Below are 19790 nucleotides of genomic sequence, written 5' to 3'. Positions count from 1 at the left end.
CATCTGTCCAAGCAAACAACAAGGCAACTGAAGAATGCCAAGACGCACGTATGACTGTCGTTTATCACAGCAGTGCTTTATCTGCTATCTTTGCAGGTCTCTTCTAGTTCTTTAACCGTGGAAAAAATAAACTGAAAACAAGACAGATTACAGCCAGGCCACCTTAAGCGACACATCCTCTTTCTGCCTTTCTCTCGCTCCCTCTCCCTTCTCAGCCTCTCCCCCTCTGTAGTGCTGTGCAGTTCCTGTCCTGCCCTTTTGCAATGTAAGATCCTGCTCGAGCTCCCCAGCTACACAACAAACAGCGGCTGCAAGGTTTCTCAACAACTGTGCCCTGTGGATCTCGGCTGGCTGGCTCAGGCATGAACGGAGGGGATGATATTTGTCCCCTGCAGCCTTCACCAGTAGGCGGGGGATCCTGTTTCCTCTCAAGCAAGACCCCTTTGCAGGTGCCAGAGGGGACCCGTCCCCAATCCAGCTCTCAGGTAAGGGAAGCAGGCCAGCCCCTGGCTCTTTGACTCTTTCTCCCAACACAGATGGTCCTAGACTCAGTCCAGAGGAATATTTCCATGCTGCGAAAGAGGATGCTTTGCTGAAAAGTTCCCGCCAAGTCGCAGAAGCCCTAGGCCACCCTACGGCGGGCACCTCCACCAAAGCTCAGTTGCACTGGATGGTCCATTACCAGCTAGAGGGCAGCTGCTGGTCCCCCTGGACAGGACTGGGGCTATTATAAAGAGAACAGAGATCAGCTGTGCAGATCTGGCAGACACGTGGCCTACCCTACAGCTAACAGAATGCTTCATTTGGGCTGCCAATTTTTCATCCGGCCCCTGTAGTGGCACTTTTAACCACAGCAGGCCATGGTGTGTGCAGCCAGGCTTGTCCCTTCCTTGCCATTCGGACCAAACAGTCTCCTCCCGGCACTTGCTAAAGGCACCAGAACAGGCTAGCTGCCTTTGTCCTGCTCGGTTGGCAGCTGCCACTGATGCTGCCTGGAGAGCAGCCAGGAGGGTTAATAAGCCTCTTCCTGCTTCTGCTACTTGTGCAGGGCTGGAGATGGGGGGAGGGGGGACAAGGAAGGTCCCCTGGGCTTTGTGCTTTTGCAGAATGCCAAATTCTGGGCAGAGAAAGGGTAATGCCCAGAGAGCTTTGCTGACGAGGGACAGCAGCCTAACCCATTTCCATTCCTCTGTTGCGTTACGGAGAAGAAGAAAAGCATTTCTAAGGTCAGGTCAAGTCAGGCAGCTTAGCTGATCCCCCCTTCAGTCTCAGCAATGAATGAGAAAGACAGAGAGATCTGCCTGGTCAGCAGGGATGTCCAACGTCTTCCAAGTCAAGAATGAGTAGAGGGTAGTGTTTGAAAGGTGAGGCTAGGGCTGCTGAGACCAAGGTTCAAATCTAGTGTCAGCCACAGAAACACATTCGGTAACTTTGGGTCAGCCGGTCTTTCCCAACCCTACCTCATAGGGTTGTTGTTGTTCCAAGGATAAAATAAAGGGAACCCCCCCTTGTAAGAGCTCATGATGCAAGGGCAGAATATTTGTCTAGCAAAGAAAGAAGGAACAGGTGAGACACAGTCTCCACGCGGCATGCCAAAGCACGCTGGCCCCAGGGAGAGCGGGTTGGGCCAGGAACACACTGACTTAAAGACAGGCCCTGCATGATCACCGTCTTTGCAAATTAGCAGGTTTTGAAGCAGCTCTGGAGCCACTGGTAGCCCTGGGTGACTTGGGAACCCACCAGCAACTTTCCAAACATCTTAGGAATATTTTGGCTATCTGGATTTTTGCTTCTGTAAATCAGTGAAGGGACGCAGTGGCGCTGTGGGTTAAACCGCTGAGCTGCTGAGCTTGCTGATCGGAAGGTCGGAGGTTTGAATCCGTGTGACGGGGTGAGCTCCCGTTGCTAGTCCCAGCTCCTGCCAACCTAGCAGTTCAAAAACATGCAAATGTGAGTAGATGAATAGGTACCGCTTCGGCGGGCAGGTAACGGCATTCCGTTTAGTCATGCCAGCCACATGACCACGGAAGTGTCTACGGACAAACGCCGGCTCTTCGGCTTTGAAACAGAGATGAGCACCGCCCCCTAGAGTCGGACACGACTGGACTTAATGTCAAGGGAAACCTTTACCTAAATCAGTGAAGACACCTCCCCCAAAAAATCAGCGAGCCAAGGACAAAAGCAATCTGCACATACTGATTATAGTTTCCAATTCTTGGAAAGAATGAAATATTTTTTGAGTTGAGCTCAACTCCTGTTGACGTTACTGCCAAAAAACCTGCAGGAGACAAGAGGTTTGCTCCCTCCTCCTCCCAGAATTTTCCTTTTTAACTTCTCAGTCCAACCTGCAGATTTCCTAGTGATCTCCTATCCAAATACTAACCGGGTCCAACCCTGCTTCACTTTTTAAGATCGGTCAGTATCAACCAATACATTCCCTTTCAATTTGTTTTGTTTTTCTGAATGCTAAAAGTGATATGCACTTTGGGGCTTGTCACTGAAGCAACTTTATAGCAGAGAGTTGCAATGCCAGATTCCATAACTGAGAATCTGGACTGTCCCCTGTGGGGTAAACACACCCGGTCCCAAATCCCTCAGCCTAGTCAAGTCCAAATTCCACATAGATCCCCAGCACGGTCATCAACCGAGATTGAAATAGCCGGAGTGGGGTGAAATTAAGTTTGCCGGCTTTGCAAAATAGAGGACGGAGCCCCGCCATTCCCTTCTTTTCCCTTTTCTGTGACACAGACTGAGGTTTCAATGCACAACCTTGACTTGTTTGACTGCCCCAAAGACGCCCCTCCCCTCCCATTCTTTAATGCAAAAGTGCGGGTGTGGGTCACCCCCGTGCCTATCTAAACTCTCCAGAGTCCATCCTGCCTGGGGGTTTGGGAGTTCCCCTGCCAGTGTGGTGGGAGGGTGCGCGGTGTGGGGAGGCTGGTCTACAGCAACATTGGCACAATCTGACAAATTGAGGAGTTGGCCAGAAAAGCACCACCTTCCCTGTTTTGAAGGACAAGGCCTTTTCCCCAGCCTTCCTCAGCGCCCTTGGTCAGCCTTCTGCCTAATCTTCCAGGTTCTCTTTTGCGTCCTCCTTTACAGTCGCATCCCCAGGACGCTCTGCCACCCCCCCACCATGGAGTTTGCTGAGCTGATCAAGACCACCAAGGTGGACGGCGTGGTCCTCTCGGGCCCAGGACTCCAGCCCATCCGAGGGACGCTGGCCGTCACCAGCCATCACTTGCTTTTTTCATCCCAGACAGAAGGAAGTGGGGAGCACCAGATGACTGAGTTGTGGCTTCTTATTCGCAATGTGGATGCCATTGAGAAAAGGTGAACAGCCCTCCCCAGCATCGCTGGGCTTCTCATCGTGGTCTCCCGGCTTCTCATCGTGGTCTCCCGGCCCCCGGCCCCTGTTTGTACAGTCTAAGCCAGTGTTTCTCAACCTGGGTAACTTTAAGATGTGTGGACTTCAACTCTTAGAATTCTCCAGCCAGCTTGCTTTTTCATTTTCCAGCTGGGGAATTGAGGTTGAAAAACACTGCTCTAAGCAAACCTGGCCTTACAGAGCTTAAACTGCTCTATAAAATGTCACTGATTCGTCTTCTTGGACAATTAAAAGAAGCTTTGCATGGCTGCTTTGGAGAAGAAACCTAACAAATTGGCCACATGCAGATTTAAACTCCCTCGGTTGTAATTGAAGTTTCTAAGGTGGACTGTTCAGCCCCAGACGAAGGAGTGGTGCCCACACAAATATTGGCATAACGCTCAAGGGCTCTTTCCCAGGGGTGTGGTCCGGAGCAAAGGTTTTCAGAACAGGGAAAGAGACCAAATATCCCGCATTGGCTGGCTGGGGGTGGCAGAGTGGGGTGGGGTGCGACAGGCAATGGGCTTTCCCTACCCTGGTGTGCTGATGGATTATACCTGTTCCCTGCTGAAGCTCCAGCTTGCACCTTTTTGCGCCTGCACCCTTCAAACGGCAGCCAAACACGTGGGTTTAAGAGGTGGCTCTTCGCTGCAAGCCTTGAGAAAAAGCCTCACCTGCCCAGGATGTTCCGCTGAGGTCGGCTGCAGAAGAGACCAGAGCTGATCTGGGGATCTTGCACCTTCCTGGGATGCAGGCTCGTGGGAGAACGCTGTGGAGGCAAAATTTGGGTTGCCTGCCCACGGTCCCCAGAGCGGCAGAGTGAAGAGCGAGCTGGAGGACAGAGGGCACAAGTTGGCAACAGATGCTCCCCATCTTCGTGCCCACTTAGCCTCTGCATCTCGGGCAAGATGCTAACCTTTCTCCTTTCCTTCCTGTGACTCTCAGCATTCAGAATTTGAGCTGGTATCAAAGCTCCTGGACTAACAGCTCCGTGCCAGAGAACAGGTTTGCCTTAACCCCTTTTCACGCAAGGGAGGTGCCGGCTGACGCTCCATCACTCTCGGCTTCTGCGGCTGATTTGCGCAACCCGGAAAGAGGAATCCTGTCAGGCCCCACCTTTCCAGGTCTTGCCACAGGAACGGATGGGCTGCTCCTTCCATGTGCTGGCCCAGACAGGTGGAGAAAGGTCTCTGAGCCGTCCTGGTGTCCTTTTTCTCCCAGAGTGCCTGCTGGAAAGCGAGGCCAGGACGGTTCAATGGGACAGGTGGGGAGAACTGGGGACAGGGCCTGTAATGAGAAATCCAGCTTCTTGCCAGAATGCAGTCCAGAATCTGCCTTTATTTTATTTTATTTTATTTTATATCCCACCTTTATTATTTTTATAAATAACTCAAGGCGGCGAACATGCCTAACACTCCTTCCTCCTCCTATTTTCCCTACCACAACAACCCTGTGAGGTGGGTTGGGCTGAGAGAGAGGGACTGGCCCAAGGGCACCCAGCCGGCTTTCGTGCCTAAGGCTGGACTCACAGCCTCCTGGTTTCTAGCCCAGAGCCTTAACCACTAGACCAAACTGGCTTTATATGAACTGAGAGCATGTTTTTAAGCATGAACAGAGTGCTTATCCCCTTGGCCTTGCACATCCACCTCCTTTCCATAAGCGGTTGAGGTATCGTGTTGGAGATGTGAAATTGGCCGGAGGTCTTGTTAGAGGAAGTGCTCCTGGGCCTTTGCAGAGCGCGAGAAGAAGACTGCGTAATTAAGTGGCTGCAGATCCCATTCAGGAAGAGAAATGCTCATCATTTAGCTGTCTTGGATGCAGAGCATGGCCTTAGCCCATAACTTAGCCCAGCTATCGGTGAATGCTAATAGGCATTCATCATCTTGGAGACGGCAGGTAGGTTTATTAAGGAATAGATCAGACAGGAAAGCATCTAAGCCACACCCTTAAGGGAAAGAAGGGGGAGCGAGAGAGGAATTCCCATGACCTTGAATCACAGAAATTCACTTCACTAACAGTAGGCCAAGTAAGAGAGGCATGTGGAGACCCCTCCCCTTATCTCTCTGCCTGGCCATTTCCCCGTCATGGTCAAACAGCTCGTAGATGCAAAGAGATGCATCTCCCACAGATACTGGAGTCCCGTTTCTCAGCCAGCTGTTGAATCTGGCATGTCAGCAGGGAGGGTCAAAAAAGCCAAGATGGCAGCGGCAGCTGCATAACCAGAGCCCTGCCCCTTTATAGATGCATCGCATCTGTAACACGTAACAGGGGTGGGGCTGTGGTCATGGCCACCATCTTGATTTTTTTTTACCCTCCTTGCAGACACCTAGGGGTCTGTAACAGAAGCTTAAGACCTCTGAAAAGGTCAAGCTTTGGATCCCTTGGCCTGAAATGAAAGCGTTAAAAGAATATTTTAAAGCCTAATCTTCTTGTATGCAAAAATTGAGGGGGGGGGGAATGATTGATTATGGGAGGTCCCTGTTTGGAGTGAGCAGCTTTAAAGGCTAACCCATGACCTTTCCCTGACTGAGCCCACCTGTTTCCTCTCATAGGACCCTGCCCTGATCCCTCAAACACAAGCAGGGCATCATGACTGAAGCCCCACCCCTTTGGTATGTGGCCTCCATCTGGCAGATGTTGACCTATGCACACCCCATGGATGCCCCTCGCCCTCAGCACCTCATTTGTGGATTCCCCAAACCATGCTGCTGGAATTCAGCCAAGCTGTTATAGTTCAAATACAGCAACAAGATTGAGGGTGGTTTGAGGTGGGATCAAGAGCACTGTATTTTCCAGCAGCCTCCCACTCCCCTCTGGCCTAAAAGCTTGGAAAATATGGGACCCCAAATACCTCCTCATCCTTCCAGTGATGTCACTGGGGGGGTTGCTCCTTAGAAGATCAGAAGGTCACCAAATCTTGCCCACAAATGGATACAAAAAACCTCTGGACAGTTCTCAAAGCCATTTTGGCCTGGCATGAAGACCTATAGTGTGCAAGAACCAAACATGGTGGTTATTCTGGATTTATTTAATATGGATGGAAAAGGACGTGCAGTAATAGGGTGGGGACAAGAGAATAAAGGAGGGCAAATGAGTTCATCTGTCTCATGATATCATCGTGCCAATGATGTGAGTGATGCCATCAGCATCAGTTGTGTCAGTTGCATGATGCCATCATGCTGCGTGGGGTCACCATGGCTTTGCTCTTTCTTGGTTAATTTGCTGCTCACTTCCTGCTCATCTGCAAGCCTGTCTTTTGGATTGCAGCCTGGGGGGCTGGGAAGTTAATGCCTCCATCGCTGGTGCCGCTCCGCTCCTCCCTTGCCACAAAGCAAGAGGTTCTTTCTGCTTGCAAACTGCAGGAAGCCGCACGTGGCCTCCTGCAAGGCACTCACACACGAGAGAACAAGCTTGGTCTGTTTTCTCCCTATTCCCCCAGGCTTGCGAACACCTCTGGCACCATTGCTCTCAGATGCAAAGACCTGAAAATTCTGCAGCTGGAAATCCCTGGAATGGAGGAGTGCCTGAACATTGCCAGCTCCATTGAGGTGAGTACCTGCCCTTGGTAGAACCCAGCTGCTGCCAGAACATCGGAAGAAGAGCAGTCCCTGAACATGTGCAGAGTGCCGGTCCTGCTCAGTTGCGAGGGCTGGGTTCCCAACTACACTATCCAACCACAAATTCCCCAATCCCATTTTACCCTGGTCTTGTTTGTTGTGCAAATTCAGCCAATGCTTCATCCAGGATGTTCCCTGACATGCATTTTCTATTTTAAAAAATCCATATTGTTCTGCAGTTGTGGGAAGCAGTTTCAGCCAGATAGCAAAAACTATTCTCTCGCCAGCAACCCCACCCCTGATTAAACTCCTACCCAAAGTCAGGGCTCAGCCCTCGTGCTTCCAAACACTGCGGCCTTAAGGATAGGAGGAGGAGGATTCTAAATAAGAGAAGAAAGCAATATCCCCACACCCTTGCATCTTGCTCTTCCACCCCCTAGTTCACAATCACAGCGGAGAAGCGCACCACCTTCTCTCCATTTCCGGTGGTTAACTTCGAATAGGAAAGAGGAGGGAGGGTTGCAAAAGAAGGAAGAAGGTAACGGGTGGCACAGAAGTCTTGTGGTGCTCGGCGGTTTGGCCAACCCAGCCTCAGCTGTTGCGCAGAGCTCTCGGCAGGGCCAAATTTAAGAGGGAAGTCTTAGTTGGGGCTGTTTCCCCAATTCCCAGTTGCTGATGAAACTGGCTTCAGGCCAACGCGGGCAGAGCCAGCCCCGGAAGCCACAGTTTCTTACACATGGGTAAAAGGAGTGCCAGGGGGGTAAGAAGATGCCTGGGAATGCAGGAGCTGTTGCAGGCCTGCCTGATCTGAGGACACAATTGCACAATTTGATTGATTGATTGATTGATTGATTATTGAAATTGATATAGCTGCCCATGTCATATATGACTCTGAGTATCTTACAACAATTAAAACACATATAAAAACAACAAAAAAGAGCAATACAATTTAAAAACAAGAAAAAATATAAAAGCATATTAAAAACCCATCATAAAATGCATACGACTCGCAGCCAAGGTAATCCCATTCATCAAAGCAGCAATCAGTGCAGCCACTGCACCAGCTCCACGCCCCCCCTGGGTTTCCCTGCCCATTGGCAAAGCCACATCTTCAGGGCCTTGCGAAAAGCCAGCAGGTCAGAGCCAATCTGATCTCCTGGGGATGATGTTCCGCAGGGTGGGCACCATGGCAGAAAAGGCTGTCTTCCTGGGTCCTTGGCTGGTGGGACCTCTCCTGCTGGACCTGATGGGATGGATCGATGCAGTTGGGCAGACACGGTCCCTCAAGTAACCTGGTCCTATGCCACGTATACAGGCAGTCCCCGGGTTAAGAATGAGTTCCATTCCAAGGTCTGTCCTTAAATCGAATTTGTATGTAAGCCAGAACAGGATTATTGGATAATACTGTGTAAGTAGTATTGTGTAATAAACTTGAACCATGGTGTATTTAATTCGAATCATTCTGTATTTAACTCGATTTTTGCTACCGTAGTCTCCATTCTTTACTATGGGTTGTCCTTAACCCGGGGACTACCTGTTCTACCCTATGTACAGCCTTCTGCCCACACTCACCTTACAGGCCCAGGAGCCACTCCCGCCTGGCCAGGCACAACATTTTCAGCATTTCAATGGTAGTGTTGAGGGACACAAAGACTGATGAAACCCAAGTCCTCCACCAGGTCGAGTTGCCTTGTGCCAGATAGACTTTAATAGGCAAAATGAGGGCTTAGGCATAAGACTCAAGAGGGGGGAAGTCGTGCGTGCCTGTTCTTAACCATGATGGGCCACCCATGTTCCCACAGGCCCTTTCTTCTGTGGAATCGGTGATGATGATGTACCCCTTCTTCTACAGACCCCAAAACACGAAGCTGGGAACTGGGTGGCTGACAAACATTACTGAACAGTATTACAAGCAGATTGCATCTGATGTGAGTAGAGAGGCCGGTAACCTTCGCGAGAAACAAAGGTCCCTCTCTGAGTGTGGAAACTGGGTTGGCAGAGCTGACAGCTGGACCAGGACGTTTTGTGGCCTGGTGTCGAGGACATGGCATGTTACTCCAATCCTGGAATGGAACCAGGTCTCCCAAGGGTTAGGGTTGGTTCAGGCAGGCCTTTTTAAGATGCCGGGGGTTATATTGAACACCCCAGTTCCTATCCACCCTAATGTTTGTTGAGATGATTCCTGGGTCGATGCCATTATTTTCCTCCATTTTCTGTCTTTTGTCCATTGATGTCAACAATCCAGGAAGTGAGAGTGTGTGGGAAATGTGAAATATTGTAGCCTTTGTCGGAGGAGAGCCATGTTTGTCTATGGCAGCCAAATATCAGAAGAAGCCGGGCGGCGCCTTTTCTGAGTCACAATTTTTCCTAAAAGACATCTGCTTTCATGAGCAGATTAGTTTTGCTGCCTGGAATAGCAAACTTCAGTCTCTCTGATCCAACCTTTGGGTGGGACCCTCTTCCCGTCTGAGGCTCAGGGCCATTGCCTCTGTTGACCCCTTCTTTTAAGAAAGAGCTGGGGGTTGCAGAACAGGCTACGTGACACGTGTAGGCCTCTCTTCCATGACACAAAGACTCCCCAGGAGCATATACCCTCCAGCCTTTTCACTTTGCCCAGTAATTGTGCCAGCCTGGTTCCTTGCCCCCACCCCCATCTCCAACCAAGCCAACAGCTTCCTCCTCTCTGTTGCACAGAGCAGCCGCCCAGGCTGAGCCTGTTGAAATGCAGCAAGGTCAAAAGATGTCATCTGGCAGGATGGAAGTTCAGGAAGAACATCCTGGAGGCAAACAGCCCCACCACCACCAGACCTTGACCTGGCTGTCCCCAACCCCACCCCATCCCTTAAGGGTCATGGAAACAGGCTGACCTCTTTCCCAGACAGGGGCATGGAGGCTGAGTTCTGTCAACACAGACTTTGGTGTCTGTCCCAGTTACCCGCCAGTTGTGATCGTACCGGCAAGCGTGGACGACGGAGCCCTGCAGAAGACCGCCCGCTTCCGTCAGGGGAGGCGATTCCCTGTCCTCAGCTACTATCACAAAAAAAACGGGACGGTGGGTCCAGCACCTTTCTCTTTCTGCCCCTCCCTCTCGCTGCATCCGATTCCTGTGCATAAGGCATTGATGGTTTTCCTAGATCCTGCTGTGATCCTCCTTCAAACTGTAGGTTGTTGTAGTGTTCCAAAAACAGGATAAACGTTGCAGGTCAGGATAAAAAAACAGAAAGAGGCAGAGATGCCAACATCTGGAGGTATATCAGGTATGGTCAAACAGAAGGGCTGGGGCAATTCTGCAATTCTGCTGCAATTCTGATCTGCCAGGGGGGCGGGGGAGTTTCCATTTTTCCAACTAGGCCCCGCTAAAGCTGGTCAGCTTTGTAAAAGTAACAGAAGAACAGAGAATGTACATAACCATTTTAATAAGCTCACTTTCAGCACACGGATTTTCAGTGAAGGAAATTAAGCAAAACAACAGGTATCCCTCATGTATGCAGAATTATTTCTTTTATGTCATGACATGATTTACTCCATTATGGATTCCTCTGATTGGTATTAGCTCTGTGGGGCAAAGCCAGGTTTATCTGGTTAGAAGTAGCCTGATTCCTTTTAAGAGTTCTGATACTTCCTCTTCTTGGATCTCCTCCATGTAGGATAATATTTTAGGCACAGTTCCTATATTGATCCCTCATTTAGTCAGGGGACCGATGAATCACACGGAACTGAGGCTTTATTTAACAACAGCCTTGCACGAACAGTTAGTATACACCAGGGTTTCTCAACCTGGGCAACTTTCAGATGGGTGGACTTCAACTACCAAGCTTGGCTGGCTGGGGAATTCTGGGAGTTGAAGTCCACCCATCTTCAAGTTGCCACAGTTGAGAAACCCTGCCATAAAGGGTAGGCATTCCTACCTGCTAACGTGATGCGTGCGCACATGTGAACACCCCCCCATAAAGCACGGCACTTCCTTGTCAGCCCAGTCCTTGCCATTTTGTGACTGAATATGCAAACAACACTTTTGTGGTTACATTAGCAAGCTTGGCACAATTAAGTAAAACTAGGCTGACCATATTTCCTCAAGACAAAAACGGGACTCTGGGATGGCAAAACGGGATGGGGTTAAACTTTATTACATAATATTCCGTATTCACAAAAAAGACGATAGAAAGTGTTATCGACAGTAAGCAGGGAAGGTGCAGGAGGGGGAGGTGCGGCAATGGTTGGGTCTGGAGAGGCTGGTGCAGGGGGGTGCTGGGCGGAGAGGTTGCAGGAGGGCTGAGGGTGGCGGCGAGCTGCGAGGGGCGGACAGGAACAGAGGAGTCTAGTGACCGGTCGTCCCCGACAACCTGTTCCTCTCTGGCACGCCCTTTTATTTTATTTTCTTCCCGCCATTTCGGCCCGAGAGCCAATCGGCTTCCTTTCTGCTGGGCGCGCTTTTCCGACCGCCTCCCACTGCACTGACTGGCGGCAGCGACTCTCCCTCTTGCTCTCCGACAATCAGCCGTTCCTGCGGTTCCGCTCTAGGTTTACCCCCGGATGAGAACTGCTGCCAAGTCAGCCTCCTTTTCAATGTCAATGTCAATTTCTTCCCGCTTTCCCCAATAACGGCTCCAACGTTTTTAAAAAACGGGGCAAAATTGACATTTATACTAAAAAGACGGGACGGTCGGGAAATGTTAAAAAAACGGGACTGTCCCGTTCAAAAGGGGATGTATGGTCAGCCTAGGTAAAACACACAAAAGGAAAGCCCAGAGATCACGATTCTCCTGCTTTTCATCTTAGTTTTGTTTATGTTGGCCTCTGCTCATTTCTATTTTTCTTCCTTTTGCAATACCGTATAGATTATTGCCAATCTTTATTACAGTCATAGCAGAGCAGTGTTTCTCGACCTTGGCAACCTGAAGATGCGTGGACTTCAGCTCCTGGAATTCCCCAGCCAGCATGAATTCTGCGTGTTGGGGTCCACACATCTGAAAGTTGCCCAGGTGGAGAAACACTGGGCTAGCTGGATAGGTTTAGAATAAAGAAAAAGGGTACATACAAGAAATTTTAACTAAAAGGAATATTAGGAATAGAAAAGGTTAAGACTAATGAGTCAGAAGAGCATAAGAATCAACCAAAAAAATGAAACTAAAACTCTAAGAGTGAAATCAACAAAAAAGAATTTAAAGACTGCAGACTTCACTTACAAATAAGCCTCTAGCAAACTCAGCAAGAATATATCATGATTAACTGGATACGTAGAAAACACAGCATAAATTCCATCAAAAAGACCAACAGAGCAAAATCAGTCCTAAAGCTGAGAACAAGCCATATTTGGCTAACCCTGCTCGGACGGATTCAGCTAAGCTTAGTGATTATCGTGAACTGATATGCAGCTGCACGGAACCTCCACGTAGCATAATATTTTAGGCACATCTCCTCTTTTGGGGGAGATGGGCGGTGGCTAAATTTTAGCAACAAATAAATAAATCAATAAATATTTATCCCTCATTTAGTCAGAGGACCGGTGAATCACATGGAACTGAGTCTTTATTTAACAACAGCCTTACACGAACAGTTAGTATACACCAGGGTTTCTCGACCTGGGCAACTTTCAGATGGGTGGACTTCAACTCCCAGAATTCCTCAGCCAGCTAGTCCTCCCAGCTTGAAGTTGCCAAGGTTGAGAAACACTGGTGTACAGGATTACTTTACTAGTCCCCTCGTAAGGAATTTGGGCATCACAGAGCAGACAGCAGGCAAAAACAGACCAGGTGCTGCTTAAGAACTGAGAATGCAGAAAGAAATACCTTTCCGGCAGTCACTACCCAGCACAATGAGAATGGGGAAAGGTGTTTCCTGTGCACTGGAAGGGGAACTTTCTGAATTTCACATTTTCAGACCAAGGTGCAGAAACTTAGCTGTCATTCAAAATTCACAGTTCTCTGACTTTGGCAACCAGGTTTGCCAATACTGTAATTTTAGAAAATATATCAAGAAAAAAGTCTGCTTAAAAAACAAAAGCTGAATGAAATGCTTTACATTAGAGAAAACGGTTCGCAAAAACGGGACATGGGACAGACTTACGAACAAAAGCGCAATGCTTATGTCCAGGGAAGCCTACCCCAAACCCGTTCCATTTCAGCATGAGCTTTTTGAAAAAGATCAAGCTCAGCGAGCTGCACGTGGCCAACAGCCAGAAGGTGACACTGAGAGAACCCCAGACTGATCGATGTTGTCCCCACCCAGGGGGTCTCCCTCCCTCTCACCCTCTTCCATCCATCTTGGTCCCTTGCTCCTACAGGTGATGCTTCGCAGCAGCCAGCCCCTCGTGGGGCCCAACCGGAAACGCTGCCACGAGGATGAGCTGCTCTTGAGCGCCGTCCTGGCGGGCGGGGAGCCCGGCTTCGTCCTCGACACCCGATCGCTGCAGGCCGCCAAGCAGGCCCGGGTGATGGGGGGTGGCCTGGAGCACCGGAGCTGCTACAGTGGCTGGAAGAGGCTGCACCGGGCTCTGGAGAGGTAGGTACCTCTACCCGTTCCTGCCCAAACAGGGTGCATCTCCGCGATACTCCGAAAGCACCACTGAAGCCTTTTTCCCCGCTTTAAAACAGACTTCAGTAGCGCTTCGGCATATTAGGACCAGGAGGGAGCAGGAAAAACCACTCAAGGATGTCAGCGGTTGGTCCAAAGATGCACTGGGAACACGCTGATCTTGCTAGGACCCGTGCCCCTGATGCTCAGTAAAGAAGGGATCAGAAATGAACAGCTGGAGAAGAGGAAACGCCAGTGATGTTTCCTTTTTTTTTTCCATCCCCGACCCAGTGCCCACTGAAAAGGGCTTGCTCCTCCCCTGCGGCGCTGTCCTCCCTCAGCTGTGCCATAACTCTGATAGGGGGAGTTTTTCTAGTGGGCCGCGTTAATGGAACGTTTCGCCAGCACGACTGTTGAAAATAAAATCCTGGTCTAACGAGGCAATAGAGAACAGGGATAGGAAACCATTGGTTCCCAGCCGGATTTTTGCTTTTGGCAACAAAGGGCGGTTTCTGAAGTTTAGGTTGGTGGGGGCCAGTATTTTTATTCAGTAGGTGCTTGTATCTAAGTGTTGTACAAGAACTGTTTCATATACCTTTTCCTACCCAGGAAAGTGGGCAGCTGTGAAGGTTTAAGCCAGCCTCCCCCATCTTGCCAGGGGGGGGGGGCTGCAACCCGCTTTCTCCAGCCAGCCACGCAGGGGTCCGTCGCAGGCCCCCCTCCCCAGCTGGGAGCTGCAGGACTCTGACCGAGTCTCTTCCCTCCTCTCCCTCTCCTTCCCCCCCCCCCAGGGGCCGTCCCCTCCAGGAAAGCTTCATCAAGCTGGTGGAAGCTTGCAACGACCCTTCTCCCCACATGGACCGCTGGCTGAGCAGGCTGGAAGCCTCCAAGTGGCTGTCCCACGTCAAGGAAGCTTTGAGCACAGCCTGCCTGGCAGCCCAGTGCCTGGAAAGGTACCCGGGCGGGGGGGGGGGGGGGAGCTGCGCATTTGGTCCTGCCCCAGAAAGAGTCGGGAGGAGAACCCCAGGAGGAGCAGTCTGGGTGAGACCCCTCCACACACACCCTTCCAAGACGGGCTGATTCCAGGGCGGGCCGCGTGACCGGAACCCCCGTCTCTTGCTCCAGGGAGGAGGCCTGCGTCCTGGTGCACGGGGCCGAAGGGAAGGACGCCACCTTGCTGGTGACCGCTCTCGCCCAAGTTATCCTGGACCCAGACTGCAGGACGCTGGCCGGCTTCCAGGGGCTGCTGGAGCGGGAATGGATACAGGTACCAGTGGAGGCAGTTCCAAGGCAATTGGCATGCTGGCTGGGAATGCTGGGGGTTGAATTCCACCCCTGCTGGCTGGGGAATTCTGGGTGGTGAAGTCCACACATCTTAAAGTTGCCGAGGTTGGGAAACACTGGCCTAGAAAGTACAGCTTGTTCTTTGTATCTCAATGGTTCCTAGCAGTAATACAGATACCATTTCAAAAGTGAAAGTGACCGTAACTCTTTCTAAGCACAGGCGAAGGGTATCCGCCTTAGACATGCCAGAGAGAAAACTCCTTGCTATTTTCCTTCCACCTTGAGACTACACTCACTCATCATTGTAAGGCAGCTTACAAAATGGAAGAACACAAAACATGATTTGGGAAGGAAGGTCGAAAATGGCTATCACGTGACCACAGGACACTGTGAACTGGTTGCCCAGAACCCAAATCGTGATCACGTGACCGCGGGGATGCTACAATGGTCATAAGTGTGAGAACTGGTCATAAGTTGTTTTTTTCAACACCATTGTAAGTCCAAACCGTCACTAAAGGAATGGCTATTAAGTGAGGACTACCTGTAAGGAAGAACAATTTGATTCTTACTGATATTTATTGGGTTCTCTGATTGACCTCTTTGAGTCTCTGAGTCTTGTTGAAAGTGTGGCCTCCCACTCCTACCCTCTCCCTTGACATGGCTTGTAGAAGCTGAAGAAGTAGAACCCCCCTGTTCTGTTCCCACCTACCCCCCTCCTTTGCTCTTCCAGGCAGGGCACCCGTTCCACCTCCGCTGCGCCCGCTCCGCCTACTCCCACACTCGGCTCAAGCAGGAGGCGCCCACGTTTGTCCTCTTCCTTGACTGCGTCTGGCAACTCGGGCGCCAATTCCCCTTATCACTGGCATTCAATGAGCATCTTCTGCTGGCACTCTTTGAGCATTGCTATGCCTCCCCCTACGGCACATTCCTGTGCAACAACGAGAAGGAAAGGTGAAGCAGGACCAGGCCGGGTTGCTGGGCCAAGGAGGGGCGGGGAGGGCAGGGCAGGGCAGGGCAGGGTGACAAAGACAGGCAGCTCAGGGTTCAGACTCCCATGGAGGGCTGGGAATTTCCTGCCAGGAAAGACTCTGCTTCCAGCCTGGACAGACACAGAGGGGTGGCCTTACGGTTCCTTTGGCATGTTCAAATATCTCGGGCGAATCTTAGAAATCACAAGCGACACCCTGGGTGACCGTCCCCCCGTTACAACTCTTGTTGCACCTTCAAGAAATGTTGCTGAGGAGAGCAAGAACAGGGTTTTGACATCAGGTCATGACGTTGTCCAAGAGAAAATCAGTCTGGGAAAGCTGGACGGTTTCACTTGCGAGGAAACCTCACAGCAGCCGCTGTTGCAGACAGGAGAACACCAACATTTCAGAGCCTCCTGGCTGGTGGTTCGTGTCGCTTCTCCTACAGGAATGGCTGAGCCAGCCATGATGAAGCACTTGGGGTGTTCTCAAAACCAGGGCTCAGGGGTGTCTGCAGTGTGTGGTCAAAAAAGTCAAGATGGCAGTCACGACAGTGGGATTGAAGCTCCACCAATTTTTGTGCATCACATGTGCACCGCACATAAAACAGAGCTTCAGTCACGCCACCATATTGACTTTTTGACCACATCCCGTGGACACCCCTGCCAAAGCTCCTAGCTTGTCGCTCCAGTTCAATGCATAGCATTAAATAAAAACAAATCTGGTCTAGCCATTCTTCCTTGTAGCTAGGAGTCCCATTCAGAAAAAACAGTAAGTCTAATTCCAGTTTATTGATCTGAGTCAGCTGTGGCTAATGACGGAGAAAGTACCCATCTTTCATGCTCGTGGCTTTTCCACCTCCAACCCCATTTGAATCAAGGCCGTACCCACAAGAGGGGAGAGACACCCCAAAGCTACAAGGAAGGAACCAAGTCTAAAAACACTAGATTGCAGCTGCTTGTCAGTCTTCCCCAAACATCCAGTTGCAAGTTTGGTGGGGCATTTGTCCCCCTGTAACAGATAACGTTGTGTTCCTTCCCCAACATGATGTCCTCCTGGCTGGGTGGGCATGATGATTGGGAAGGCCAATGCCATCTAGGACTAGAGTGAAAACGAGTCTCCAGAACCACGTCTCCACACTCACATCCTGCCTTCTTCACCCCTAAACTGCTGGCTGGAGAATCATCTCATGATTCTCATTTCATGAAACCGTCTCCTGGTTCTGTTGGTCACCCAGACTAAGACCACCAAGGCTCTAGAGCAGTGTTTCTCAACCTTGGCAACTTGAAGGTATGTGGACTTCAACTCCCAGAATTCCCCAGCAAGACTGGCTGGGGAATTCTGGAAGCTGAAGTCCACACATCTTCAAGCTGCCAAGGTTGAGAAACACTACTGTAGACCCACCCAACGAGGGACTAAAATGCTACTGGCTTCCCCTGCAGGAAGTTCTGTGAGGTGAGGGAGAAGACCCACTCCCTCTGGCCCTGGATAAATCGTGTGGAGAAGTACCTGAATCCCCTGTACACGTACAACCCCTTGGTCATCTGGCCCTCCGTGGAACCACAGAGCGTGGTGCTCTGGCAAGGTAGGGGACCACCCACCATTCCTTTTACCATGTAAAACACAAACTCACGCTGTCCAGGGCTCCATCGTCTTTAGAACAAAGCACTCGCAGGCGAGTACATCGTAATTTGGATGGAATTAAGACTTTGAGATTTTTCATAGGTCAACCACGGCAATATGGGTTGTTCAGGTTGCAGTTAGGAGGGCAGGAACATATCAGAACATGGTGCATTGCGGAATTTTGTAATACACAAGCAGCCTTACTAAAATCTAAGTTTCAAAAGCTTTAGCTGTCTGAACGTCAGCAAATTTCCAAATCATATCTGATGAGTGGAAACTAAAACCTCACCCACCTACCCACTTTGTTGCTCATTTCCTTTATGTGCATCTAAGAGATACCCAAGTCCACTTGTAAGAACCATGCCTAGCTACTTCTCTCAGCCCTGGGTCTTCAGCGAGGACTCCCCTTGACAGCTCTCTCTATCCAGATATCAGAGGGAGTGAGAATTTCAACCCTCTGCTAAATATGCTTGTAAACTTGTAGATTGGAAGGATACGTGAATATTCTGGACATCTAAAATGCAAAAACAGGCACTTCCTGTTCCATTAGCAGCTCATGAGTTCTTCTGTGGGTCATTAGTAAAAACCTGGCTGTTCCCCCAAGTGTTTGGACCTGGAGATTAAGGGAGCTCTACCAGCTGATGCTCTTTTTATTGCAAGTTGCAATTTGCTGTTTGCAACCTCAGACATTATCTGGATGGTTCAGTTGTTGACTTTAATTTTGTACACCGCTTGGAGTCACTGCTGTGACACGGGCAGACATATAAATAATTTAAATAAACAAATTTAAATGAACGCTGCAAGGACGGAAGAGATGACTGCTGGTCCTTGTGAAAGGAAAGAGATGGCTAACCAACCATCATTCTCCATGCAGGTTTATTTCTCCGCTGGGTCCGTTCATCCCACTATTTCGATGAAGCGTGGGCAGAAATTCAGCAAATAGCAAGGAACAGCCAAACCTACCCACAATAGTTACACAGTGAAACGTGAAAGTAACTTGCAACGCCCCCTTTTCGGATGCAGGAACCAAAGACCTGGTGATAAAGGTCACCCCAAAACAGAAGAGCTGAAGACAGAGGGAGGGATGCCAACACGGAGCCAAGGAGAGAGATCCCAGCACTGAGCTCTTTATCTGTGGCACTGCAAAAGCTGTTTATGAACGCATAGATGTATTTCCCACAGGGTGACCAGACTAGTTTTTTTAATGGTTACAAATAAAATACAGCTCTTTGTATCCAAGTTTTAGATCAAGGAAATCAAGAACGTAAGATAGATCTTCCTGGAATTTGATTGAGAGGGGTGGGTTCGCATGACAAGCCAGACTAGGCTGAAATAGGGTGGGTCCTGTGCAGTTCAGGGTTTTGTGGAAATGTTGTGTGAACACAACTGTGTTTTGATAACTCGGGTTTAGGGATCAGCGAATCCCGCCAAGATCCACCTGGTCCCATAGTTTCCTCTCCCTAACCCAGCCAGATATCCAGGGAGTGCCTTCTGACCAACCCGGCTGCATATGGGACAAGGAAAATGATGCTGAAACATAAACTGTAATATGAGGCTTAACATGTTTTTTTTCCAAAAGCAAAGTAGCCCCTTCTTTCCACAGAAATACATCATGGTCCCCCCAATTTTGGATCCTTGCCCCACCTGCTGCCATCCCAACCTCTCAGAGCAGACGTTAACCTCTTGTTGTCCCACCCCACCAGGGAGGAAGCCCCCAGCTGGGGCAGAAGAGCTCCACATGAACCTGGTAACGAGAAAGTCATCTGGACACTCCTGTGTAGCCACCCCAACTGGCAGCCGATGGCTACGTCTGGACAATAAAGTTGACCAGGTCCAATGGAGACCACGTGGCTATGTCCGCACTACAGGTCAAGCTTTTTTAATGCGAATATTGGTCAGGTTGGTGGATTAGCCTGTTCTGCAACTCAGCCCATTTGGTTGGTTGATGGTTCAAGGTAGTGGGCAAACCCAGATTAATGAAGTCACTAGGTTGGGTGTGTGAATGCAACCATTGGTAAGTACACCCTCTTGTCTCAAGGGTGACAAGCACTACATTTGGGAGATGCAAACCCAGAATTTTAACCATGACTGTGTAAGGGCTAATTCTCTTCTCACACAACACACTAAACCATAAACCACAATAAATAAGCCAGTCAAAAGCCTACCCATATTATCTCCTAACATGGTATGTGATGCAGACCATCAAATTAAGCTTAACAGAGTTTAGGTTTAGCCTATTGTATGAACACAGCCAGTGTGGTGTCATAAAACTATGATTTATGCTTTGGTGGGCTGTCCTTATTCAACCATTCAATGAGCCCAGATTTTATGATAGGGTAAGGAAAACCTCCCTGTGTCAGCATTTTTCAACCAAGTCTGGCTGGGGAATTCTGGGAGTTGAAGTCCACACATCTTAAAGTTGCCGAGGTTGAGAAACACTGTCCTAAACAATTTTACTTGATCAGCAAACTGAACCAT

General features: G+C 49.8%; 1 protein-coding gene across 2 annotated transcripts; it reads left to right on the top strand.

The window, feature by feature from the left end:
* The first annotated feature begins 294 nt into the window (after positions 1-294).
* LOC134503049 (myotubularin-related protein 9-like) lies at positions 295-19156 on the top strand. 2 transcript variants are annotated; one of them, XM_063311660.1, is made up of 11 exons: positions 295-485; positions 3103-3333; positions 6807-6915; positions 8727-8852; positions 9803-9976; positions 13208-13425; positions 14229-14390; positions 14563-14704; positions 15452-15672; positions 17132-17274; positions 18187-19156. In XM_063311660.1, the coding sequence occupies exons 2-11, from the start codon at positions 3137-3139 to the stop codon at positions 18282-18284; spliced, it is 1590 nt and encodes a 529-aa protein (XP_063167730.1). In that variant the 5' UTR covers positions 295-485; positions 3103-3136; the 3' UTR covers positions 18285-19156. The 2 variants fall into 2 exon arrangements, with proteins under 2 accessions (XP_063167730.1, XP_063167731.1); XM_063311661.1 differs by lacking the exon at positions 9803-9976 and having other exon boundaries at positions 296-485.
* Positions 19157-19790: the final 634 nt, after the last annotated feature.

The sequence above is a fragment of the Candoia aspera genome, chromosome 10 (assembly GCF_035149785.1).
Source record: "Candoia aspera isolate rCanAsp1 chromosome 10, rCanAsp1.hap2, whole genome shotgun sequence".
Lineage (NCBI taxonomy): Eukaryota > Metazoa > Chordata > Lepidosauria > Squamata > Boidae > Candoia > Candoia aspera.
This window is presented reverse-complemented; position numbering and strand designations above follow the sequence as displayed.

Excerpts from the sequence above, each read along its gene's own strand:
- LOC134503049 (XM_063311660.1), top strand. The coding sequence starts at position 3,137 with ATGGAGTTTGCTGAGCTGATCAAGACCACCAAGGTGGACGGCGTGGTC. Across the intron at positions 3,334-6,806 it reads GTGGATGCCATTGAGAAAAG|GCTTGCGAACACCTCTGGCA; the intron begins GTGAACAGCCCT and ends CTATTCCCCCAG. Across the intron at positions 17,275-18,186 it reads GAGCGTGGTGCTCTGGCAAG|GTTTATTTCTCCGCTGGGTC; the intron begins GTAGGGGACCAC and ends TTCTCCATGCAG.